The sequence below is a fragment of the Eubalaena glacialis genome, chromosome 4 (assembly GCF_028564815.1).
Source record: "Eubalaena glacialis isolate mEubGla1 chromosome 4, mEubGla1.1.hap2.+ XY, whole genome shotgun sequence".
NCBI classification, from domain to species: Eukaryota; Metazoa; Chordata; class Mammalia; order Artiodactyla; family Balaenidae; genus Eubalaena; species Eubalaena glacialis.
The window spans coordinates 55,997,357-56,025,034 of NC_083719.1; the positions used below are offsets into that span (position 1 = coordinate 55,997,357).

The 27,678-nt window shown below is 39.4% G+C and overlaps 1 protein-coding gene across 1 annotated transcript in view; it reads left to right on the forward strand.

Moving 5' to 3' along the window:
• MCCC2 (methylcrotonyl-CoA carboxylase subunit 2) overlaps positions 1-27,678 on the forward strand; it is a 63,298-nt gene that overhangs the window by 16,930 nt on the left and 18,690 nt on the right. The window contains exons 6-10 of the mRNA XM_061187892.1: positions 1,737-1,849; positions 13,440-13,553; positions 19,981-20,045; positions 24,972-25,071; positions 25,182-25,277. Of these exons, the coding sequence (XP_061043875.1) occupies positions 1,737-1,849; positions 13,440-13,553; positions 19,981-20,045; positions 24,972-25,071; positions 25,182-25,277 (488 nt within the window). The remainder of the gene's footprint in view (positions 1-1,736; positions 1,850-13,439; positions 13,554-19,980; positions 20,046-24,971; positions 25,072-25,181; positions 25,278-27,678) is intronic.

Consider the following 27,678-nt stretch of genomic DNA (forward strand, 5'->3'; position numbering starts at 1 on the left):
AAGAAGGTTTTTTTCACTTAACTTATGTGGAACCCAAACGTCAAAGCGATTCACATAACCAAGCTGGTGCAAATGATTTTCAACACTTGATTTGGATATTTTGAGTATGTCGGCTATCTCCCGCGTGGTATAACACTGATTGTTCTCAATTAGTGTCTCGATTTGATTGCTATCAACTTCAACTGGTCTACCTGACCATGGACCATCGTCCAGCAATAAATCTCCAGCATGAAACTTCGCAAACCACTTTTGACACATTTGATCTGTTGCAGTGCCTTCTCCATACACTGCACAAATCTTTTTTTGCATTTCAGTTGCATTTTTACCTTTCTTGAAATAATAAAGCATAATATTCTGAAAATGTTGCCTTTTTTCTTCCATCTTCAATATTAAAATGGCTACACAAAAATTCACCAATTTGATAAGTTTTTTTTAAAAATGCACTGCTGATATGACAGCTTTCACAATACAATCTAACAAAATTGTTTCGAGTGAGTTAAGGACAACTAAGCACTAGTTAGAAGCATGTTGTGGGAAAAAACGAACGAACTTTTTGACCAACCCAATATTTTGTTTTTCTGTTCACCATAATGGGTTCAAACCATGAAAAAATAGTAGCTAATATATATGGGTCTCTTGAGTGCCAGGTACTAGGTTAAATGCTTGATTATGTACATAGTTTGAGCAGACGTAATTTAAAGAAATTTAATATTCAATGAAAGTAAATTTATATTTGGAATGAAAGTACATTTAAATCTAAGGATATTTTTAAAAGAACATAAAAGCAAGGCAGTTTAAAATTGGTACTTCCTGGATATTGGCTTAGTTTGTAAAAACGCCAGTATATACTGTTCATTTTTATGGATATTTGAACAGGTACTGATGAGATTTTTTTCTCCTATGAAAGTGAATTTACCTCATTGACTCAGAGTGTGAACTGCTTTTCATGTATAGAAAACAGCAAATGAGGCCCCACTGCTTGCAGGTGCTGTGCCCAACACTGTAGGGGATGCAGTGAAGAGTATCGTGTTGTCCCTGTCTCTAATGTATTAAATATCAATAGAAGACTTAGTGGTTGCAGGCAAGAGTGATAGGTATAAGACTAGCTAACTTTTTGTAACGTTCACTCTGTGCACTCACAGTATGTGCTGAGCTAAGTGCTTCACATACACTATTTCATGTCGTCCCAGTAACAACCCTATGGGATAGCCACAGTTACCTTCATTTCACTGGTGGGGAGACCGAGGCAGTAGACTGGTTCGGAAACACACCTGTGATCACACAGCTGTGAAGTAATGAAGCTCTGTTTTGAACTCAGCTGACATTCTTATCCACCACTGTAATCTGCAGTAAAAAGAGTACCAGAGGCAATGTGCAATAAAGTTATCACATGAATTCTGTAGATGATTTTCAGATTGTTTTAAAAGAGAGAAAGATCCAATTTTAGCTGAACTGGTTAAGGATTTTTGGTGTTTCTGGGGCTAATCCTCAAGGGAGAGAATGTCCTAAACATTTCAAGTGGAATTCTGCACAGGGGTAGGAGAGCCTAATGTGTTTGAAGAAAACAGTGCATTTTGGGGGGCTGCATTGAAGGATTGGAGAAAGAGGCTGTAGAAGAGTTTAGAAAGATAGGGCAAGTTTTTTGCGAATGTAATTAAGAACTGATGTTATCATTGAGATAAGTCTTCCTGTGTGTAGCATGTTTTGTTCATTGAGATGTACTTATTTCTCTTCAGTTGATTCGGGAGGAGCAAACTTACCTCGACAAGCAGAGGTATTTCCAGATCGAGATCACTTTGGCCGCATATTCTATAATCAGGCAGTTATGTCTTCTAAAAGTATTATACAGGTAATTTCTCATTAATGAGATGTATTGCTTTTTGCATCAAATGTCTTTGCTAACCAGGTATTCTGAGATGACTTAAAACAGAATTTGTTTTGGTTTTTTTTTGGCTGTGCCATGCAGCTTGCAGGATCTTAGTTCCCTGACCAGGGATTGAACCCAGGCCCTTGGCAGTGAAAACATGGAGTCCAAACCACTGGACCGCCAGGGAATTTCCAGAACAGAATTTAATACAGAATTTAGTCTTTTTCCACAGAAAGCATCATAAGGATATCTCCAGTCAGATTCATCTGCTAAATATGGGAATACTGTTATGCTGTAATAAAGGTTATTTACCAAAGGAAAAGAGTTTTTAAAAAGAAAGAACACTGAGTAAAATTGCTTTTTTAGGACTATACCCTGGAGGAATTCTAGTATATGTTTGAGGAGACATGTACAAGAAGGTTCCTTGTAGCATTGTTTGTTATAGCAAAAGTTAAAGAACAAAGTAAATGCCCATTCATAGGAGAGTTATAATAGCTGTTAAAATGAATGAACTAGAATTGTGTGCATCAAGAGAAATAAGTTTCAAAAAATATGTTGGGTAAAAAAAAAAGGATAGAATAAATGTATAGCAAATTGTTATGTATGCAAGTGTTAAATATATCAAATAATCTATTATGTATAAACAGGTACATGGGAATGATAGACTCAACTTTAGAACAGTGGTTACCTTTGAGCTGGGAGGGAGGAGGAGAATAAAGGCCAAGTAGGAGGTCTATAGAGGTTTCAACTGTATCTGAAATATTTTATTCCTTTAAAAAAATTCAGAAGTAAGTTTGCCCAAATGTTAAGATTTATTAAGACTGGGTATTAGGTAAAGAATATTTATTTTACTGTTCTAATCTTTTTTGTATGTTTGAAATACTTCATAATACTGCTGCAACTCCTTTGTTTTTGTCTTGTTGTTGAATTCCTTAAGTTTGTAGTATTTTTATTAGTATTCTAATTAATTAGTCATCACTTGCAATTACTATATCTCTCTTCTTTATAATCTACCAATACAATGTGTTGTTATTATTTATTATATACTTTACTGTTATGTGGCGACCTTGCATATATCTATGCTTTGTTTATCTAAATAGAAACTTCAGCTTTGCTCACTTTTGCACAGATGGCCCTTGCATCCATTATCTGTTATGAAATTCTTATTGTGATCTTTTGTCTTATAGGGGAAATTAGCCCATTTAACCTGGTATTATAATTTATATAGCTATACGAAACTTGTATTAGTTTCCTAGGGCTGCCGTAACAAATTACCACAAACAGGGTGGCTTCAAATAACAGAAATTTATTCTCTCAAGTTTCTGGAGGCTAGACGTCTGAAATCAAGGTGGTGGCAGGGCCGTGCTCCCTCAGAAGGCTCTAAGGAAGATTCCATTCCTTGCCTCTTTGAGCTTCTGATGGCTCCAGGCGTTCCCTTGGCTTGTGGCTATGTGACTCCAGTCTGCCTTGGTCTTCCCATGGTCTTCTCCTCTGTGACCTCTCTCCCTTACAAGGATACTTGTCACTCGATTTAGGGCGCCCCTGGGTAATCTAGAGTGATCTTATCTGAAGATCCTTAACTTAATTACATCTGCAAAGACCCATTTTTTTTCGAATAAGGTCACATTCACAGGTTCCGGAGATTTGGGTGTGGACAAATTTGGGGCGTGGCGGGGCACCATTCAACTCACTGTAGACCTCTGCCACCTTGCATGCTTATTCTGTGCTCTGTCTTTCTCTTCATGTAGCTTTTGTGGGACTATATAAAACGTCAGCCAACATCTAACAGATATTTATGGAGAAGCTACTCTAAGCCAGGCCCTGTACTAGATGAATCAAACCAGGTAGGGTCTCTGCTCCTGTGGAACCTGAAGCTTGAAGTGCTTTAAAAACTAGGTCTTTTTAAAATTAAAAGTGTCCTTTTAATTTTGGATAAACAATATCTGCTTATGATAAAAAAATCTAAAATATCTAAGGGGCATTTGACTGAATGCCTTCAGTTTGCCTATTTAATTTTTGTTTCCTAAAAATTTTAACATCAGTATTTCTTTAACTGAGCCACTTCTCTTAGCATTTATTTTTTCTATTTCACCCCAATAGGAAGTTTGTGGCTGAGGTTTGCCTTCTTATATTCTTATGAACCTCGTGGAATTAAAAAAAAATCTAATTGTTATTGTATCCTAGTGTCCATGGTGCCTCTTCTCATCTTTTCCCCAATATATGAACTATAAACCTGATATCGCCACTGAAGCTATTGCTTCGTACTTTACTGAGAAAGTCATGTGTGAGCACTGTTCTATTAAAAACAATACTGCTTACTCTGTCTTTTTTTTTAATCCCAGGAAGAATTGCCTCTCTTCTCCAAGACTAGACTTGTCATTTATAATCTTAATACTGATCCCTCATTTGTGCTTCATCATTAACCCTCTTTCTCTCTTTTGCTTTAATATTTCACATCCACTTAATTTTTTTTCTCACAGCCAATAATCATGTTGACTTCCTCTTTTTTTTTTTTTTTTTTTATAAATTTATTTATTTATTTTTAGCTGTGTTGGGTCTTCGTTTCTGTGCGAGGGCTTTCTCTAGTTGCGGCGAGCGGGGGCCGCTCTTCATTGCATTGCGCGGGCCTCTCACTGTCGCGGCCTCTCTTGTTGCGGAGCACAGGCTCCAGACGCGCAGGCCTAGTAGTTGTGGCTCACGGGCCCAGTTGCTCCGCGGCATGTGGGATCTTCCCAGACCAGGGCTCGAACCCGTGTCCCCTGCATTGGCAGGCAGATTCTCAACCACTGCGCCACCAGGGAAGCCCCCTCTTTTTTTTTTTTTAAGGAAAAAGTAGCAAAAAATGATGCACAAAGAAAAAGACCTTTTCTAGCTTCTGCTGTTTTTGAAGCTTCTCTCCCTCCCTGGATTACCAGACTTCTTAAGGATTGGCCTAGCATCTTCGTTCCTGACCACTCACATTCCTAAAAACCTTGCTGCCCTTGGGGGGGTCCCGCTAACCTTAACCTCCTGGAGATTCTCACGCTGTACAACCTGTTGGTTTTGTTATTGTTCCCTTTCTTGAAATTCTCCTTAGGCTTCGTGCCACTGGTTTCCTTCTTCTCCCACTCTCTTCATTTAATCCTCCCAACCCCATTCAAGAACTTGTCCTTAGTAGTTTAATAAAATCTAATGACATACCTGTCATTTCCATGATCATTCTCTGGTCCTGGCCTCCCTCCACCTCCACCTACCCTTGGGGTTCTGTTGTTTGGTTAGATTTCCTGCTGGTACCAGAGGCTCAGAGTAGACATTCCGTATTTAGCTGCCCCTGCTGATTTGTTCCTTCACCCGTGTTTCTGTGTGCTGTTGATGGTACTTCCTTCTTGCTCTTTTCTCTAGGATTGAAACTTTGATGTCATCATTGACTCTTCTCTGCTTTTTCCCCTACTTCATCCTTTTAGGTCAGAAATATATATCTTCCTTATTTCTATACCCCTGGGAGGTCCTTTGATGCTGGGCAGATAATCAATACATAGTAAACCTTTGATGAATCAAGTCATGTTGGTTTTTATCTTTGGATTGGTCATCTCCACTCCATTCCTACTGCCATCACCATAGTTAGTTCAGGCATTTTCTGTCTATTGTACACATTACTATAAGGTTATTCTTTATCTAGTTCCCTTGTTCCAGACCAAACTTCATAGCCTGATACTTAAGACCTCGTGTGATCTGGTTCCAACCTAACTTTCTAGCCTTAACTGATCATGCATTGTAAACTGCCGTCAGTCTGAAGCGCTTGCTATTTTTCATGTGCATCATGACCTTTATGAGTTTCTGCTCAGGTCTATGCCGGACTCTCTTTCCCCCAGTCCTTCCATATGGGTTGATCTGAGTCTCCAACCCATTTTCCAAGGTGTATCTCAGATGCCACCTTTTCCAGGAAAGCTTCCCAGAATCCCTTACCGGAAGTGATCTTCCCCCTCAACTCCCATAATTCTTGAGCTATATCTTACTAATGGCATTTATCCCTTTTATCTAGACATATCCTGACTAATTTCCCTTACTGGACTCTATGCCACTTGAGATTAGAGACAATATTGGATTGTTTATATCCCAGAGCATTTACTTACCTACTTAATAATTTATTATTTGAGTGAAACTCCTTAATAACCATTAAAGTGATACCTAACATACTGAGTAGTTCTATTTCCTATATTTTAATGTATGTTTATTATTGTTATTATTACCATCATCATCATTATTTTTGGCTGCACCGCATGGCTTGCAGGATCTTAGTTCCCCGAACAGAGATTCAACCCAGGCCACGGCAGTAAAAGTGCCGAGTCCTAACCACTGGACGGCCAGGGAATTTCCAATATATTTTATTATTTATTTAAGACTTTGGTTTAGGTGGACTGTTAAAAACAATTTTTTGTATTTTCTACATAAAGCAATAACTGTTGTAACTGCAGTTATGTGTGCATTTTGATAGTGAGCACTAGCTTCCCTTACTTGTTCAATTCCTATTCCTCCCCAAGATTGGTTTTTATTTAACGTTATTAACCTTGCCCTTTGTAAGTCCATTTATCCACTGATTTCTAAGAAGTATGTCTCCTGACAACCATATCTCTGTTTCTTCCTATATTTTTGCAGCTGTAAAGATGTGGCCAGATTCCTACAGACCTCCCAGGTTCAACAATTTTGTTTTTGCACTTGAGAAAAAACAGTTAACTAGGTAGTTACCTTTGTATTCTCTTCTGTTTCATTTTTCCTTACTTTCTGGTAGGTTTTAGGACCCTGGTTTGTTTTGAAGTTTAAAGACTTGGCGTATTGGTGTCCTGTGGTCTTTCTCTGAGCCTCATGTCCCGAGGATACCTTCTCTGGTCCTCCAAATCCATGCCTGATGCCATGATGATCTTGGGGCTGTGCTGCTTTTATTTTCCTGATGTGGTTCCCATGTTGCTGGCTTTTTAAATGTGAGACTTATAGTTCTCTTCAGAAGTGGGATCTTGGTGTTTGTTTTCTTCAAGTCTTACATTACCATTAATTTTTATAGTCTAGTGAGAGTCTAGTCTAGACTGGTTTTGCTCTGATGCATTAATTCTCTTCCTCGTTTTACTGTGATCCTTACCACACCAGCAGCAAATGTTTCTGTTTTTATTAACAGTTTATTTCTTCTGGAATAGCTGTTATTCACCTAGCTATGCTTAGTTGCAGCTCCTCAGGCCTTTCCCCCTTTTTTCTTCTCTGCACTTCTGCCTGTTTGTTCTTCTTTTTGGAGATGTGCCTAAAATTATTCTTAAGTGTCCCTCCCTTCCTCTTTTCTTAACTTTTCCCTCTTCCCTCCTTGGCTTAGCTCATTATTTTTGAAATTTATTTTCTTTGCTTCAGACCTTGGTAATTGTTTTGAGGGTCCTAGTTAGGATAAACACTGTATATTATTATTTTTTAAATGCATTTCAACCTGCTCATGAAGCCAGATAGGGTCAGGGGTAGAAGAAACCACTCTGGTATTTTTTTTGTTTTGAGGCGCTCTGATAAAAAGATTGAGGAAGAAACAGAATGTTCTGGGTGAGATGGACTTTTTGTTCTCTGTGTACGTTTCATCCTATCCAGTGAGCACGGATAAGCATGCACGTTCTAGGATCAGCAGTGTGATCGTCGGTATAGTTGATAATGTTCTTAAATTCTGGACAGCCATTGAATAGATACGTGTGTATTATGGCTTTTAGTTTTTAATGGTGACTCTTTAGGTAGAAGAAGAAAAAAGTGATACAGGCAGTATTTGCTTTCTACAATACTTTGAATGGAAAAAGAAGGAAGATGAGAGATTTAAAAAACATATTATAATTTTAATGGCTTTTCCACCAAGCAACTGGAAATCTCCCTCCCCAAGTTCTATTACATTTATCACAGAGAGCCTTTGAACTAGATAGTCTTCTGCAATTTTTCAGTGGAAAGATGGAGGTCTAAAGTTCACACAGCTTCTCAGAATTGGGTATGAAACCTCTTGACTCCCTCTCAGACACCCCTTCCATAGGGCAGGCTGCTGACCTACAATATGTAATTTGTTTTTGGTGTGATGAGAACCAGTCTCTACTTGTGCAGGCAAGACCTGGAGGGTAATGAAATTTTGCCCAAAGTTTTTCCAGACTATTACCTCTGTTTTGTAGCCTCTCGTTTCCTTTCACTTCCAGCTTTTGCTGTGCGGTCTGTGCCAGTGATGACAAAGATTGTTACTGTCAGTTACACATCATTCTTAGCCTACTTGCTGTTTTCTTGCTCTGGATTCAAGTTTTTGAGTTGCCATGGGCCTCCTGACCCTGCAAGAGGGATCTCTTGGCTTGTCCTTGTCACAGAGCAGGCCCACTTCACTGGTGACAGGGTGGATGGTGGCCTCTCAGTGGAACTCGTGGGAGCTGTCTTTTGTTCTGATGCAGATGAGGGGCGCGGTCATGTCTCTCCTGACATAGTGCCTGGGATTTGCCCACACAGCCAAACCTGTACTCTGAGCACGGTCAGAACAGCTTGTGGTCACGCAGCTTCCTTATGTCCCTTTAATGTCCCTTTAGTACAAGAAAGCAGCAGAATTTTCTTTCTGAGGTTCTGAATCATTTGTCCAGTGTGGCCCAATGTAAGGTCTTCATTGTACTACAGACGAATGCTTTGGGATGTGGAAAGTCATTGGTGCCGTTTGGGCCCTGGGGTCCCCATGCTCTGTGAGAAGCAGCGGTAGACACAGTGGCGGAGCTCTTGGTGCACGTTCACTCTATTTTGTGAGTGAAGGGCTCAGAATTAAATGCAGAAGAGGAGATTGTGTGACAGTGGTGACTTAACTGTGTTCTTTTATTTCTATTGAGCTATATATATTTTTTTAATAAATTTATTTATAAATTTATTTATTTTTGGCTGTGTTGGGTCTTAGTTGCTGTGCACGGGCTTTCTCTAGTTGCAGCGAGCGGGGGCTACTCTTTGTTGTGGTGCGCAGGCTTCTTATTGCAGTGGCTTCTCTTGTTGCGGAGCATGGGCTCTAGGTGTGCGGGCTTCAGTAGTTGTGGCACTCGGGCTCAGTAGTTGTGGCTCACGGGCTCTAGAGCGCAGGCTCAGTAGTTGTGGCGCACAGGCTTAGTTGCTCTGCAGCATGTGAGAGCTTCCTGGACCAGGGCTCGAACCCGTGTCCCCTGCATTGGCAGGCAGATTCTTAACCATTGCGCCACCAGGGAAGTCCTTGCTTTAGCAGTATTAAGTTTTGTGTCTGTTAGATACTTGGAACTAGAATAGCCTCTCTTATTGATGAAAAATTTGAGAATTTTGATTCCTGTATACTTAGTGACTCTAGCTCTTGTATTTTTTAAAAATTTTATAAGTTTTATTGAAGTGTAATTTATTGAGCTATAATTCACATACCATAAAATTTACTCATTTAATGTGTATAATTCAATGGTTTTTAGGGTATTTACAGGGTTGAATCAATTTTAGAACACTTTTATCACCCCAGAAGGAAATGCCATACCCACTGGCAGTTAATCTCATTTTTACCCAGTCCCTCCAGCCCCTGGTAACCTATGGATTTGCCTATTCTGGACATTTCATATAAATGGAATTGTGCTAAGTGGTCTTTTGTGCCTGGTTTCTTTCACTTAGCATAATGGCTTCAAGGCTTATCCACGTCTTTCTCTTGGATTTTCATCACTCTCTGGGATGGTACAGAATGCTGATGCTGGTCTGTCTCCCATCTCTGGACTAGAGGAATAGTTCACAGATACATTAAAGAGCAACAGCGACAAAGCACTTCAAACAGAGACTTTCCTAGGTCTTCAGATGGGCCTCAATTGCAGGCGCTTAAGGGAGATGGTTTTTGATCTCCGTATTAGTTCTCTATTACTGCAGAACAAATTACCCCCAAACATAACAGTTTAAAACAGCAACATTTATTATCGCACAGTTTCTGTGGGTTAGGGGTCTGAGCACAGCTTAGCTGGATCCTCGAGCTCTGCACTTAGCTGGATCATGTGACTGACTGCAGTCCTCTCAAGGCTCCGCCCCCTACCTCATTCATGTGGCTGTTGGTAGGATTCAGTTCTTTGCAGAAACCCCTCAGTTCCGTATGAGCTGTTGTAGGTTCTTTTCTTTGTGGGCCTCTCCATACAGTATGTCACAGCATGTCAGCTAGCTGCATCAGAGTAAGCAAGCAGGTGGGCGAGAAAGAGGGCCAGCAAGACAGAAGACACGGTCCCTCATACCCTGAGCACAGCAGTGATGTCCCATCACTTGCCATATTCCATTCATTAGCAGCATGTCACCGGATCCACCGCACGCTCAAGGGGACGTGATCATACAGGAGGTGAATACCAAGAGTCTCGTATGGCAGGGGGCAGGGCGGTGGCGTTTTAGAAGCTGCCTACCACAGTCTCCTACTCTGTTACTGAGCAAAAGTCTTCTGTGTATGTTTGTGATGCCTCACCTGGTGTCTGAGAAGTGGATTGTTGATTTCCTTGATTGCAGAGATTCTGTGGCGAAAAGGCATCTGAAGTGTTCTTAGGAATATGGTAAAATTTGTTTTGTGAGAGAGCATTTGTGATAGTTAAAAAGGGGCTTGGAGGTCTCAAACCATAAGTTTTAAAAACAAGATAGAGGAGAATACAAAGTGAGTATGGTATTCTCTTCCCCACCCTCCCCGCCAGTCTAGGTTCAGAGATGGGGGAAGATCAGCCAGCAAGACAGAGAAGAATCAAAGGAGGTGGGACTGGGGTTTAAATGGGTCCCTGATGTGGAGCCCGGCAGCACTGCCCCTTGGAGCTGCGGGGTACAAAGGGGCTGCAGCATGATCGAAACCCTGACTGCCCATCTCAGACGGACATTGGAAGATCCGAGGGCTGGAGAGACTGTTGTTTGCCTTATGTGCTAATAATTTGTCAGCTATTCTCTTGAGAGACTTTTCTGCTAAATTGGTACATCTTTTCTCTCTACCCTGAGATGACAGGATGACATTTAGTTTCATTTCCCTCATTTTTGTCTTACGACATTTTGACAAAATAATTCGTCTTTGCTCCATCCCCACCCCCCAACCCCCAGTCCTTGGTCTTGGAACACCACTTGCTGGCAGTTGCTCTTCTTTTCTCTCCTTTTGCTCAATATTTGTTTTCATGGAACCCTGCTGTGCCTCTTTAGTTCTTTAGAGCTTACTTTTGAAAATTGTCCCCTTCCATACTCTTACATCATTGTGACTCTTCTCTAGTTCCTTGACTTCTTTTTTTGATGGTGGATTCTAGTGTTCTAGCACAGAGAACAGGCTGATAAGGTGAAATCGTGTCCTTTGCTTCTGATATAAACTTAAAGAAAAACCCATAAAATATTTCAAACTTGAAGAAAGTACAGAGAATAATAGACCAGAACACTCATGTACCCTCCACTTGGATTTATGCAGTACTAACCTTTCCTGTGTTATTTTTTGCCCCAGATTTTTAAAGAATTTATTTATCTACAGTATCCCTTTCAAAATATTGTATTGACGGACATGTTGGCTATTTGCATATTTTGCTATTATAAACACTGCTATGATGAATGTTTCCTTGTGCTTGTGGGCAAGAGTTTTTCTAGCCATAGATATCTTTAAAACAGACTTCTGTGGGGAGGTGGGGTGTGGGTGGAGGGAGAGAAATAAGTGAGGGGGATTAAGAGGTACAGATCTCCAGTTGTAAAATAAATGAGTCGTGGGTATGAAATGTACAGTGGGGGGAATATAGTCAGTAATTATGTAATATCTTTATATGGCGACATAATGTAACTAGACTTATTGTGGTGACCATTTTGAAATGTATAGAAATATCAAATCCCTCTGTTGTATTGAAGTAGCTAACATAGTGCTGTAGGTTGATTATACTTCAAAACCAACCAAACAAACAAGCCCATAAAAAAGGAGATCAGATTTGTAATTACCAGAGACGAGGGATGGGGGGAAGGGGAATTGGGTGAAGGAGGTCGAAAGGTACAGACTTCTAGTTATAAGATAAATAAGTAATGTGATGTAATGTGCAATATGAATAATATAATTAACACTGCTCTATGTTATATATGAAAGTTGTTAAGAGTAGATCCTAAGGGGTTTTTTCATCATAAAGAAAATATTTTTCTTCTATTTTAAAAATTTTGGGGACTTCCCTGGTGGTCCAGTGGTTAGGCTCCGCTTTTTTTTTTTAATTTGCCACACGGCATGCGGGATATTAGTTCCTCCACCAGGGATTGAACCCGAGCCCCCTGAAGTGCAAGCACGGAGTCCTGACCACTGCACCGCCAGCAACGTCCCTGATGGATATTTTCTATAACCTACTAAGAATCATTTCATGCTATATGTAAGTCAAATCATTATGCTATACACTTTAAACTTATACAGTGCTGTATATCAATTATATTCCAATAAAGCTGAAAGAAAAAAAACTGGGTGATTGATAAGCAAAACCATAAGTGATAAACACTTCTGTAGTATGTTGACAAAGAAATGTTACAGCCATTTTTCATAACGTTACATGAAATAGGGGAAAATGCCTTTTGTGACAGCCATTTAGATGGAAAAATGTTAACTCATGCTGCCTTTCACCTTTGGATTAATACTAGTGTGGCATTTTTTTTTTTTTTTTTTCCGGAACAGATACTTGTATGACTAGAAGGAAAACTGATGGCATATTGGAATTAGCAAAATCTACTTTCATGTGATAATTTAAGAAAATATTCACCACATACTTCTCTTATTTTTCTCTGTGGTATTGTTTATTCCTGTCTAGGGGTAATCAGCAAAACCCATATTTATTATGTGTCATACTAATCTCTAAGCAAGAATTTTTTTTAAGCTTTTATCATGGAAAGTTTCAAACACACACAAAAGTTGAGAAAATAGTACTGTGAACCCTCAGGTATGCATCACCCAGCTTCAACACAATGGACTTTCTTTTTAGCAAGATTTTCAATTGTGATGCTAACATTAGTTTTATATTTAGAAAGTCTTATATTCAGGGTAACACAAAATTAACATTACTCATTTGGAGAATTATTTCAGTATTCCTATGAGGTAAGTGGCAATTGTTTAGAGGACTTATTATTACTGTTATTATTATTAGATTTAAAAGTTGTCCTTTTAATATAATTTTGCTAATTTATGGATGGATTGTGAGTTTCTTCTCTCCATTAGTTGCTCAGGGTGAAGGTCTGTTTGGTCAGTCTTCTCTTTAACAGGGAGATTGTCCACAAGCTTTGTAAAGTGTGACATAAGTCCTTCAAAATGCTTTGATACAAAAGTTAGGAAACTATTCTAAACACTTAGAGGACTCCATTTTAAAAATGAAACACAGGGAGTTCCCTGGTGGCCTAGTGGTTAGGATTCTGGGCTTTCACTGCCGTGGCCCGGGTTCAATCCCTGGTCGGGAACTGAGATCCCACAAGCCGCACGGCACAGCCAAGAAAAAAGAGAGAAACACAGGTACAAGCTAGTAATATCCCCTGGTACTGCAGTGTTTGTGGAACTATAGATCCAGGGACTGTATAAATTCACTGTCTGAGCTGTACTGCCTGAGTTTCTTGTGTGCTTGGATTCCAGATAGCAGTGGTCATGGGCTCCTGTACAGCAGGAGGAGCTTACGTGCCTGCGATGGCTGATGAAAACATCATCGTACGCAAGCAGGGTACCATTTTCTTGGGAGGACCTCCCTTGGTAAGAAGCTAGTTGTTTGTTTGTTTCTTTTTGGTAAGAACATAGTCTTGTTTGCTTACTTGATTGCTTGATTGAAGTAAAACATGCATAATATGAAATTTACCATTCTAACCATTTTTAAATATACAGTGCTCTGGCATTAAGTATATTCACTTTGTTGTGCAACTATCACCACCATCCATCTCCAGAACGTTGTTATCTTCCCAAACTGAAACTCTGTCCCCATTAAACACTAATTCCCTATTCCCCACCTCCTTCACTGCCCCGACAACCATGATTCTACTTTGTCTATGAATTTGGCTCCTCTAGGAACCTCATTTAAGTGGGATCATATAATATCTGTCCTTTTGTGTTTGGCATATTTCACTTAGCAAAATGTCCTCAAGATTTATCCATGTTGTAACATGTTTCAGAATTTCCTTCCTCTTTAAGGCTAAATAATACTCCAGTGTATGTACATACCACATTTTGTCTGTTTATCCATCAGTGGACTTTTGGGTTGCTTCCACGTTGGGGCTATTTGGAATAATGCTGCTGTGACCATGAGTATACAAATATCTGTGTGAGTCCCTGCTTTCATTTCTTTTGGGTATATACTCAGAAGTGGAATTGCTGAATCATGTGGTAATTCTATGTTCAAATTTTGGAGGAATCACTTCACTCCTCTTTATGGCTGAATAATATTTCATTGTATGGATAGGCTGCATTTTGTTTATCCATTTATCGGTTGATGGACATTTGGGTTGTTTCCACTTTTTGGATATTATGAATAATGCTACTATGAACATTCATGTATAAGTTTTTATATGGGTATGTTTTCATTTCTATTGGATATAAACCTACAAGTACAATTTCTGGGTCATATGGTAGCTCTAAGGTTAACATTTTGAAGAACAGCCAAACTGTCCAGAGCATATTTTACATTCTTGCCAGCAGTGTGTGAGGGTTCTGATTTCTCTACATTCTCTCCAACACTTGTTACTGTGTGTCTGTTTGATGGTAGCCATCATAGTGGGTGTGACATGGTACCTCACTGTGGTTTTGATTTTCATTTCCCTAATGGCTAATGATACTGAGCATCTTTCATGTGCTTGTTGGCTATTTGTATATCTTCTTTGGAGAACTGTCTATTCAGATCCTTTGCCCATTTTGTAATTGGGCTCTTGTCTTTTTTATTGAGTTGTAAGAATTCTTCATGTGTTCTGGATACAAGTCTCTTATCAGATGTATGATTTGCAAATATTTTCTTCTATGGGTTGTCTTTTCACCCTCTTGATGGTGTTTTCCTTTGAAGCATAAACGTTTTAAATTTTGATGAAGTCCAATTTTTATATTTTTTTCTTTTTTTTTTTTGCTTGTGCTTTTGGTGTCCTATCTGTGAAGGTATTGCCTATTCCAAGGTTGCAAAGATTTAATCCTTTGTTTTCTTCCAAGAGTTTTATAATTTTAGCTCTTACGTTTGGGTCTGTGATCCATTCTGAGTTGTTTTTTGGTGCACTTTCGGGAAGGGGTTCGACATTTTTCTGTACGTGGACATGCATTTGTCTCAGCATCATGTGTTGAAAGGACTATCCTTTCCCCCTTGAATGGTGCTGCCTGAAGAAAAATACTTATCTTTTCTTCTACTCACGGTCAATAACAAACCAGTAAATTGTTAAGTGAAAACAGCAAGGTGCTTACACATAGTGTGTTAACTTTTGTGTAAAGTGGAGGGGGGGAATTATACATTTGTAAGCTTGTATATGCATAAAGAAACTGAAAAAGATAGAGTAAATGCTGTTTAAACACAGAGGAGATGAAGCAGGGTGGGAGAGAGACCTTTGACTTTCCGAGTCTTGTGAAAACATTATCTTTTCAAAAGGTTAAGTCCCCCCACCTCCCAAGAGAAAAGAGTTAGAATAGCTATGAGTGGTGCTCTAAATTTTTAATACTAGCAAGCTTTATGGATCACTGGTAGGGCAGTGATTTGCAGACCCCAGTGCAAAATGAAAATATGGAACCCTTTGTTCAAAAAGGAGAAAACTACTGTTAAAAGATACTAAAATATGAAACATGTTCCCTTCTTCTGTGGTCTGTCTACCAGTCATGGTGTTTTTATTTGTTATTTAACGACAGGCCCCACCCCCCCGCCCCTGCCAGGCATCTCTACTTCCCATGGGCCCGCCATGTCCCCAAGGATGTGCTGCCTCCATGTGAGAATGTGCTTGGTACCCAGATGGGGAACGAGCAAAAGGCTAGCCCTTAGCATCCCCTCCGGCACCCCCCAACATGCAGAGTGGCCTGTTGGAGAGCACACCTCAGCACTGCCAGCCCAGGACAGTGATGGAGCTACCATGCTCTTCCCTGAGACACCATGGGGGGCACACCTGACCTCTGATCCTCCCTACACCTGTGTCAGGCCCCCACTGGGGCAGATGTAACAGGTGCTAGGCAGGGGTGGGGAGGAGAAGGCAGGGCAGGACCCAGGGCCCAGGTGCCAGTCAACAGGGAAGCAGGGAGCCAAGAGCCCATCCCAGGGAGATGGGGGGAGGCAGACTGCACAAGATCTGAGGCTCTAAACCTCAACACACATGCTCCATTGTCCCATCAGACTTCACTTACAGAACACAAATTCAAAGATAAAGTTAGTTAGACTTTCACTAGGGTGACCACTGAGCATTAAACCCCAAGCACAGGGCCCTTCTGAGAGTGGGACCCTGTGCAACTTCACTGGCCACCTGCCCGTGATGCAGGCACTGAGGACTGGATTATGTCTCATCCTCGGCGCTTCCTCATCTCTCCTTTGGACGTCTCCATTGTGATTTTCAGGAAAGCAGTTGTCACCCTGCTTTGCTTATGTCACAACATGATCCTAGACTTCAGAGTGATAAAGAGAGGCTGGGTGAAGACACAGGTAATTTCTACTGATTACAACAAAGCATCCCATTACGTAAGTAAAATCCAAGAATATTAAATAGGTAAAAAGAATAATGTGAAGGAACTTCTAAAGCTATAATAAACCTACCAGTGGAGTAATTCAGCCATAAAAAGGAAAGAAGTTTTGACACATCCTACAACATGGACAAACCTTGAAAACATTGGGCCAGACACAAAGAACAAATATTGTATAGTTACCCTGCTATGAAATATGTAGAATAGGCAAATTCATAGAGACAGAAAGTAGATTGGCTGTCGCCAAGGACTGGGAGGGGGTAGAATGGGGAGGGACTGCTAATGAGTATGGGGTTTCTTTTGGGAGCGATGAAATGTTCTGGAATTAGGTGGTGGTGATGGTTGTTATACAGCCTTGTTAATATAATAAAAAACACTGAATTGTATTCTTTTAAATGGTAAATTTTGTGGTATGTGAATTATATCTTGAAAAGTAAGTTTATTGCTTCAAAAGTCTGTCAAGGAATTATCTGGTTTTGGAATATTAACACAAGTTTATTAAAAAGAGTACATTAAAAGATGTTATACTTTGATGTAAAATAAGTGTATTTTCCAAATGATTGTGTTAATTTTTAATAACTTTTACTGAGGATCAGATAAGCCTGAAGAGCTGCCTTTTCAAATGAATTAAAAGTCTCAAGGCATTATTCAAAAAGCCTACAGCATAATATTAAATATTATTCGTCAATATTTCTCTAGCTATGTGTGATAGCAATCGTTGGTTAATTTACCTATGTGTAGTAAACTTTCCTGGGTAATTCCTGTTTATTTTTCACTAGAGAATAAGTAAAAATATGACTAAAATTTTAAAACATCTTTTTGGGAATATAGGTAGTATCATAATACTGAAATAATGCTAACTGTTTTCAAGAGAAGATTTTGTCTAAAGGTCAGCATTACAATGTCTATTTAGTGGAGTCAGATTTAACGTGTGCCTCAGAAAGAAGCAACGTAGCAGCTGAAGTCTGCAGTTCTGTTAGAGAACTAAACCTTGTTCAGTAGTCGTCCATCAAAAGCCTGTATTTACAGGTAGAAAAAGAAGCAGCAGCAGCCTTATCTGCCTGAGAATTCTAAATTTTGATGCTTGTTTCACTGAAAATTGAGAAAAGGCTTTGTAGGTTTCACACATAATGTGAGGTTGTAGCTTTCAGTAGCTTAACCTGGTTGGAAAAAAATGCATACTAATAAGATAAATTTTTTAAACTTTTTATTTTATATTGGAGTATAGTTGATTAACAATGTTGTGATAGTTTCAAGTGTACAGCAAAGTGATTCAGTTATACATATACATGTATCTATTCTTTTTCAAATTCTTTTCCTATTTAGGTTGTTACATACTATTGAGCAAAGTTCCCTGTGGAATAAGACAAATTTTTGAAGGAGTTTTTTTGTTCTCCTACCTTTTGTTTATCATCCAAACTTGTTACTTAATAGAATGAGCAGTTTTCATTTTCTCTTGGACTTTTATCATCTTTATACATATCACAGTTTCAAACATGTTGTGGGTGTTCCATAAATATTAACTGATGACAAATCTTTATTTTTTCAGTTGATATCAGTCAGTTCCCTGAAAATGAATTATCATATATCAGACGTTTATTCGTTTTTACAACTTTAAATATCCAGACACCTCTTATAAGTAGTTATTGTCTGGACTGAATGTTATTTTACACCAAATTTTTTGGGAGAAGAGAATCAAGAATTTAGTTCTGGGGGTGCATAATTGGAGGTGAAAAATTTAATTACCTCTCCCTGTGGAATAATATTTTATTTAAGACAGAGCTTTTGATGTAGTGAATAAGTCATTTCTATGCTGTATTTTAGATTAGTGTTCCTTATTCTAGTAAAAGCTTTTCTTTTACTACTTGAAGAAAAAGAAACAAATCGACCACCCCAAAGAAGTAGGAATCAATAAATGATTCCTAAGGGATCAGGTTGGCATTTAGCATTAAATGATTTTTCTTGCTTTTTCTTGTTCGAATTTCTCAGGCTATAATTGTCATTCTTTTTTTTAATTATTATTAATTAATTTATTTATTTTTGGCTGTGTTGGGTCTTAATTGCTGTGTGTGGGCTTTCTCTAGTTGTGGTGAGCGGGGGCTACTCTCTGTGCGGTGCGCGGGCTTCTCATTGCGGTGGCTTCTCTTGTTGCGGAGCATGGGCTCTAAATGCGCGGGCTGCAGTAGTTGTGGCTCGCGGGCTCTAGAGCGCAGGCTCAGTAGTTGTGGCGCACAGGCTTAGTTGCTCTGCGGCATGTGGGATCTTCCTTGACTAGGGATCAAACCCGCATCCCCTGCATTGGCAGGCGGATTCTTAACCCATGCGCCACCAGGGAAGTCCCTATAATTAAGTCATTCTTAATTTATTACTTAAGGATTCTTTCTTTTTGGTCATATTATGCTGAATCTTAGATGTGGGTAATCATGGAGATTTTTTCCCCCCATCTTAAATATATTATACCTTTAAGAGTTTGTTTTTGATAGTCACTGGAATTTTTCAGCAAAGGTGAAAAAATAGCGTTACTTCAATATAGGTATTGTGTCCAAAGATGAATAAATCACAGTTTCTGCCATCAAGGAACTCACAGTATAGAGGAGATGACAGAGACACATGCAAATTACTGACATATAGTCTGGTAGGCGCCATGTTGGAGGTGTAGGTGGAATGCTCTTGAACCACAGACGAGCAAACATTGCTCTGTTAAAACCATGGAGTGTCGTTAATGGTTAAAAGGCCTGGGCAGGTTGGGGAAAGCCACACAGAGCAGATAGGCCTTGAAGGATAATTGGGGATTCGCCGGGGGGGTGAGAGGGAGAAGGGAGCCCAGCAGTAGGATGAGCATGTGCACAGACACAAAGGCTTTAACATGGGTGTGGAGGCAGAATAATGTAGCGGAAAGAGAGTGTGCTTTCAGACCAGGAATGTCTGGGTTCAAATCGGTTCCATCCCTTGCTCAGGGGCTGTGGGCAAGTTCCTTAGTGACTGTGGGTTCACATTTCTCGTCTGTAGACTAGAGACAATATTATCTAGGTTTACCTAGGTGGGTGGGATGAGAAACAAAATGTCTAGTTCTAGGGAAGAAAGAATGGTAGATATAATCAGGTTAGGAGGTGTGTAGGACAGCATTTTAATACAGTAATTCCCCGAACCTTCAAGTTGCGAACTTTTGAAGATGCAAACGTGCCCCTATATGCCAGCTGTTGTACTGTACTACTGTACTTTTCAAGGTACTGTACTGTAAGATTAAAAATATTTTCTTTATTTTTTGTGTTTGTTTGTTTTTTATGTATTATTTGTGTGAATAGTATTATAAACCTATTACAGTATAGTACTGTATAGCCGATTGTGTTAATTGGATACTTAGGCTAACTTTGTTGGACTTAACGAACAAATTGGAGTTACGAACGCGCTCTCAGAACGGAACTTGTTTGTTTGTAGGAGACTTACTGTATCTCTGATGGAGAAAACTCACCATTGACTTTTATCCTTGTTGTAGGTTAAAGCAGCCACTGGAGAAGAGGTGTCAGCTGAGGATCTTGGAGGTGCTGATCTTCACTGCAGGTGAAACAGAAGCAGTTGTTTCTTTCCAGGATTGATTGTCACTTGTTTGTTTAAAAGAAGTGTTAAATTATTTTTTCCAGGTGTTAAACTTGCCAGATCAAACCAGTTTATTTGTTCTAGATCTGCTCTTTTAGGGTCCAGTTCTTTAGAGTTCCATTTCTAAGCAAGAACATCAACTTTTTCATTATAGCCTAGAAAGACTGGAGAAACAGGTTTCTTATTTATTTAACAAACATCCATTGAGCACCTGTTATGTGCCAGGCACTGTTTAGGTATTTGAGATAATAAGATAGACATTGTCTTTGATCTCAAGAAGCTTATAGTCTAGTCAGAGAGGTGGGCAATAAAGAAATAATCACCAAAAAATTATATAAATATGTATACATGATAAGGGCTACAAAGAAGTATAGGCATATAGAAGGTGGGGCTAACCCAGTGGTGTGCAGGCATTATGCCTTTGTTTAATTAACACTGTTAAGTGGAGCACAGGGTGCTGGATGGTGAGCCGTGGTTCAACAACAGACCACAAGAGAATTTGAAATAGAGAAGTTTATCAGTCACAGGTCCTGGAGGAAGTACACAGCACACCTTGAGGGGCCACATGAGGCAGTCCAGGCAGAGTGCCCAGAGAGAGAGACAGGACCTGGGGTACATGTTTTTATTAGGGTCCATGGTTGGAGTGCTTTGGGGTCCCCTGACTACAGCTGGATTGGTCAATCAAACCAGAAGATTGGGGTATTGGTAAGTTCCATGGGGATTTTATCTAAGCATACAGGTGCAGAGAGGCAGGGGAGACTGTTGATCTTAAGGGCTGTTGGGGAAGTCATATGAGGACTTACATTTGCTTGTGACTGAGCTGCTATCTAGGGCTTGCTTGAGAGGCTAGTGTCCATTGAAGGTCCATGCAGGCTGCTTGCAATGCTGGAGAATAGCTTAGCTAAATGCTCAATAGCAGGTAAATGCTTAGCTGATTCACTGAGGAGGGAAAATGTCCTGCTTTGTGGCATCTGCCAATATCTGTGGTATGAATTATCCCGCCATAGCTGATTTTAAGCTACCAGCGGGACACCACTGAACATGGAATCAGGAAGAGATGCATACAGTTGGCTCTCGTGAGTCAGGCATGAGCCGCTCCATCACATCGCTGGTCTTCCCATTTCAGGTTAGAGTTCAGGAGTAAGAAGATCATCTACCTCCTAGAATTTTGTGAGAATTAAATGAGATGGTATGTGTAAATTGCTTGAAACAATACCTGCTTTAAAATAAGTACCTGTAATTGTTAACTGCCATTATTATTATTGTTTATCATCATAATTGGTCATTAAATGTTTTGGACTTTTTCTTTTATGAGCAATTAGGAAACCATCGAAGAGTTTTAAGGAGAGATTGTGCTATTATTAAACAGTTCATTAGAAAAAAAAAAAATCCCTCTGTCTGCTAAATGGAGAATGAATGCTTAGAGGGTTGGCAGTAGTGTGTGTGAGGGACCAGTTGGGTGGTTGTATCAATAGCATACAACTATTGCTAGAGTTGGGTGAGAGGTGCCGGTGGCTTAGATAATTATGGTGGTAGTGAACGGAGGAGGGGAGTAATCAGATTTGTGCTCTATTTTAGCGGTGGAATTGAGGCACTTGTTGATGGATTTCATATATGGGGCACAGTAAAGTGAGGTGACAAAGATGATAACATGAAATGGTTTCATTTCCTGAGATTGGGAAGACGGGAGGAGGGGCAGAGTTGGGGATAGGGCAGGGGGATCAAGTGTTGCTTTTGAACCTGCTAAGTTAGAGATGATCCAGACATCCAAGTAGAGATGCAGAATAGGCAGTTAACTGTAAGAGTCTGGAGCCCAGATCCGTGCTCAAGAACCATCAACACAGAGGTGGAATTTAAACCATAGGACTAGGTGAGCTCACCCTGAGGTGAGTGTAGATAAGGAAGAGGGCCCAGGACTAGACCCTAAAGAACCCAGACATAACTGACAGGTAGATCTAACCATTGAGCTCGGTGGCCTGGGAGGTGCAGTAAACCTTTCTTTGCTTTGCCAAACCACAAACCAGGGAGGCAGGTGACTGTGGGAGCAGTCTAGTAGGTGGGAGACGGAAAATAGGTACAACGTTTCTACCCTCCTATCAAAGAACACTGCCTTGCCTTTTGAAGAGTTGGCTAAGGAACCTACCTTTGCCTCAGTTTTTCATTCACTCCTTTCTTTTTGAGCACTTATTTGTGGATAGATTGATTGTACTAAGTGTTATGAGTAATACAGAAAAATTTCAGGCCTAGTCCCTGCCCTCAAGGATTTATAATTTAACTCGGCAGGTAAGAGATATAAATGAATGAACTAAAAAACAATTACAAAACAAATAAGCTATTATGCTTCCAGTTTTACAACTAGAGGCAAAAGGAGGAATGATTAAGGGAAGAGCTGGAGCAGAATTGAGGTAGGCAGAGAAAAGCTTCGAGAGCTTGAGTTTTCTGCCTGGTTTTAAACAGAAGACGTGCTTATTTCGGTGAACACTACTGTGAGCAGAGATGCAGCATTTCTCTCTTATCTGGCCATTTACTGACCATTTCAGGGGAACAGTGAAGTAGATGTTTCAGCCTGGAGAGAGAGAGGATGCGGGTAGAATAGAAACAGGACAAAGTGGGCTGCCACTGTTTGTAGGTGCTTAATCAGGGGAAGGAGATGAAGATAGTATTTGAGGAACATTAACTAAAAAAATTTTTTTGACAGTTTAAAAAAAGTCATCTGGTGCCCATAAAGGGTGTAGGTGGTATATCGTTAGGCGTGTAGGTTCTAGGATTCATCTTCCATTTGCCTCACTTGTTACCCTTGTGACTAGACAAACTACATAACTTCCCAGAGCCTCATTTCCTCATCTGTAAAATGAAGATATGAATAGTTCCTGCGTCACAACACAGTGTCTGTGGCATACTAAGTGCTCTATTACTTTTAGCTATTATCATTCATAATAGCCTGTTTAAAATCATGGGACAGTGGTTAGATGGTGATGGCTTTTTTGGGAACAGTGTCATAAAATTTACTAGCCACAACTTGCTTTGGGTTCTCTCTGTCATTGTAAATACGTATTTGTACGTCTCCGATTCGTCATCCTTCATAGTTAATTTGACACAAAGCTTTACATAGTAGAGTGTCTCATCAAAGGTTTTCCCTTTCCTGTTGTTTTGGTAAATGCTAGACAGTTTTTAAAAGAAGGCATTACAGGACTTCCCTGGTGGCACAGTGGTTAAGAATCCGCCTGTCAATACAGGGGACACGGGTTCGAGCCCTGGTCCGGGAAGATCCCACATGCCGCGGAGCAACGAAGCCCATGCGTCACAACTACTGAGCCTGCGCTCTAGAGCCGGCGAGCCACAACTACTGAAGCCTACGTGCCACAACTGAGCCCGCGCGCCTAGAGCCCGTGCTCCACGACAAGAGAAGCCACTGCAATGAGAAGGCCGCGCACCGCAACGAAGAGTAGCCCCCGCTCTCCACAACTAGAGAAAAGCCTATGCGCAGCAATGAAGACCCAATGCAGTCAAAAATAAATAAATAAATAAATAAATTTATTTTTTTAAAAAAAGGCAGCATTTTATTTTAAATATTTACTGATTTGGAAGCAGTCCCTTCTGCTTTTCTTTGCTTACTGAGTTACTACAGTGTAGCTGGAAGTCAGCAATTGTAGCTGGTATTTGTGAAGCATTTGGAAGACAGGGTCAGTTGTAAAACGTCCTACTAAATTAAAGAAACTGAAGGGTCTGCTATTTGCAAAGGGTTGGAGGACTATAAAGAGGAGCACACATGGTCCTTGCTCTTGTTGAGGAGCACCCAAGCCCGAGGGGGACAGTGACATGAAACCGCTGTGAGAGCCCAGTTCTAAGACGTCGCCTAAGGAGTTGGTGTTTTCCTTAGACAAGACATCAAAATTTAGATTGCGGCAGCTTAGTTCTTGCTCATAAAATGAACTAAAATTCTGTTTTTTTCAGGGGTTGTGTGTGTGTGTGTGTGTGTACACACACACACACACACATATATATATATATATATTTTTTTTTTTCTATTTTTTGGCTGTGCTGCGTGGCACGTGGGATCTTATAGTTCCCTCTCCAGGGATCGAACCTGTGCCCCCTGCAGTGGAAGCGTGGTGTCTTAACCAGTGGACTGCCAGGGAAGTCCCTTTAGGTGTATATTTTTGCCTGACTTTATAGTTTTTTTTTTTTAATACTTTATTAGAAAGTCATAGTACATCTACAAGTGAAACAGCAAGCCATCTAATTGGAACCAGAGCACGCCCATGCTTTATTCACGTTGAACTTGAAATTGAGCAGGCCCTTACCACAGTTCCATATTATCAATACCCATTTTCACCATTGATCTGAGGAACAGCGTTTTCAAGGCTTCGTGTGTGCTACCTGCAGCAGCTTACTCTTGGGGTGTAACTTGGTAAGGAAGGCCTCAGCAGTCTCTCAGAAATGAGAGGCCATAGTTGGCATCTTCACTGGGGTCTCAGTGAGGTACAAACACTTTTTGTTGTTACCAACTACATCACGAAAGCGTGCCAGCTGTGGTTGAACTTTATCATATACGATTTTGTCTGAGGTGTATGGGATGAACATTAAATAAGGCCCTGTGGTCCAGTAGAAGAAGGTCAAGATTGAAAAATAGAAGGTGTGGGTTCTTATGCAGGTACTGGTGGTCCTAGGACAAGGTACTTAACTTTTGTGTACCTCAGTTTTTCCTGTTTGTAAAACAAGGTTAATACTGTTTTGCCAGGGACGTTATGAAGATCAAATTAGATGACAGTTATTAAAGTGTTTTGGAAGTAAAAAGACGTCATCCTTAGAGAAGATACTTGGGGTTTAAGATATTTAATTATTTTCCTTTTCCCTGTTCTGATTCTTTTAGTGTGCTTTACTCTGTAGAAAGTCTGGAGTAAGTGACTACTACGCTTTGGATGATAATCATGCTCTTCACTTAGCTAGGAAGATTGTAAGGAATCTAAATTATCAGAAGAAAATGGATGTGAGTTGGATCTGTTCTTATATTTTTTATTTTCCCAAAGCATTTTGGCTTATGTCACCTTGAAATAATGTCTTTAAATAGGCTAATGTGATTGTTCTATATTTCTGCAGGTTACCATTGAACCTTCTGAAGATCCTTTATTTCCTGCTGATGAATTGTATGGAATAGTTGGTGCCAACCTTAAGAGGAACTTTGATGTCCGAGAGGTGTGTAAAGTGGAACTGTGAGCTGTAAGCTATGCTATCATAGTTTATGACATGTGTTTAAACTTTGTTTGAACTATAGGCTGTGTGTATCCATTTTCAAAGCTGAAGTCTGTTTTAGGTATGTTCATCCCTAAACTAAGGGACTGTTGTGGGTCTCAGTAAGGAATGACATATAAGGGAAAGATATCTTACTAAAAGGAAGAGGGCAGGGAAAACCTCTTAATTACTGGAAAGTTTTCATTGCACGATGACTAAGCTTGCTTTGTTCATAACTCCATATTCCTCTGGACATTAGGAATGATGTAGCACAACTTTATAATTTCCAGCTATTTCTTTTTTGGGTTCTTATTTTGGGAAATGGATGAAATGTCAGTAAGTTGTTGAAAGGAAAAAACATACCCTTTTAGATCAATATGACATGAGCAAAGATTAGACATTTGATTGCAGTTGAAGATGTTGCTGTGGTTACAGATTGTCTTCTGTAGTCTAGATTGACAATTTTTAGTGCTTGCCTATAACATGTAGTCTTTTATTTTGTTCAGTATCCATATCTGGTAGGATACTTTCTAAACTAGGAAATTGTCCTAATATCAGATTCTGTGCCTTAATGTTTTGTTATGTTTCCCCTTGACTATAAAACTATTATGTACTAACTGTGAAAAATATAGAAAATACAGAAAAACATAAAATTGCTTGTAATTCCACCATGCAGAGAAAGCAGCCAGTATTTTGGTGTTTTGGCTTAGTGTGTATGTATACATTTTTATGTAGTTCAGATAGTATATACATACATACGTATATTGATATATATATATTTAATTCTACTTTTTCCAGTTTAAATTATAAACATCTCCCCATTATTTAAAACTTCTTCATGAAATGTTTTTTGTGGTTAGGTCCTGATTCTTATACTAGTACCTGGTGACATGGTAGGCACTCAGTAAATATTTTTTTGGATGAATTGATGAATGTAATACCCCACTTATGGATATGTACAAATATTTATTTAGGCAATACCCTATTATTGTTAGAGGGTCTTAAATGCTGGATTTTAATGGAACTTCAACTGGTACTTCACTTTAGCAAGGTAATTTAGTTAACTGTAAGTTTTAGAATGAGGTTTTTAGTTTGACTTTTTAATTAATTACAGGCACAGAAAAAAATGGCACTTACAATCTGATGTGCCTGAAAAATGAGTTGTTCTAATAGTCAAGTTTTCTAGGTGGCTAAGGATTCATTCTTTCAAGCATAATCACTTTTTTCATTTATTCGACAGTATTTATTGAGTGCTCTTTCCATGAAGGTATTGTTTCAGGCACTAGGGGTACAGAAATGAGCAAAACAGATGTGAATCCATGCCTTCATGGTAGTTCAATTTCATTTTAATGGATATCTTTTTATAAAGATAGACTTCTGCCTTCTTAAATTGTATCCTGGACTTCTACCTTTTGCTGATTCATGTTCATCATTGTGATGTTAATTTATTATATTTTTCTGTAATTGCAAATAAGCCTTGTATGGAGGTCTTACTAGCATATGGAGCTGTGGGACAACACTGGGATATTAATTGAAAAACCCAGGTTATAGTCCTTGTTTCCCTAGTCAGTGGTGCTGGGGTTGAACCTCTCTGAGCATTGATTTCTGCTCCTAGAAATAGGAGTAGTGCCATATGATATGTCTGCTTCCTAAAGTTTGAGTCTTTGTGAAGATGAGTTAGTATATTTTATGTGGCTGAGTGGACTTCATCGTAAAGCAAATAGAAGGGGGTTTCACGTTAAGTGGCCCTAGGTTGCTCTGACCTTTTGAGTGGCTTTATCTTTGTGTGGAAGAATGGTTGTTGCTATGTGTTTGTTTTTCAAAAGGTGTAATTTTGGAGCCACATAGCACTTAGACAACTGTTATATCTCCATTATGTTATTTGACCTTTCAGGAAAATAACTAAAATATAATTCACAGTAAGCTATTCACTCATTTTTCAGCCTTTGCAGCTTATAAAATAAGGCTTTGATTGATGTGGTAAACAGGAAAAAGGAAGCTCAAACTGGATAGAAAAAATGATGTGTAGCATCTAAAATAGTTTCTGAAAAAATTTGGAATATGCTTCATGTTTAGAACACTTTGAAATAGTCCTGATGTATAATGATGAATATGGAGGATAAACTAGTAACTTGACTCTGTGTAGATTAATTATATGTGTGTTTGTGTATGTGTATCAGATTCAGAATCAGTGAACCTTTATTGAAGGCTTAATAATAATAGCTACCTTTTGATGAGTACCAGGCAATGTTATTAGCTCTTAAGTATTATTATTATTGTTATTACTTTTTTTTTTTAAACAGATGAGGAAACTGAGGCTTCAGGGATTTTAGGTAACTAGCCTGTGACTCTAGTTTCCCAGTGG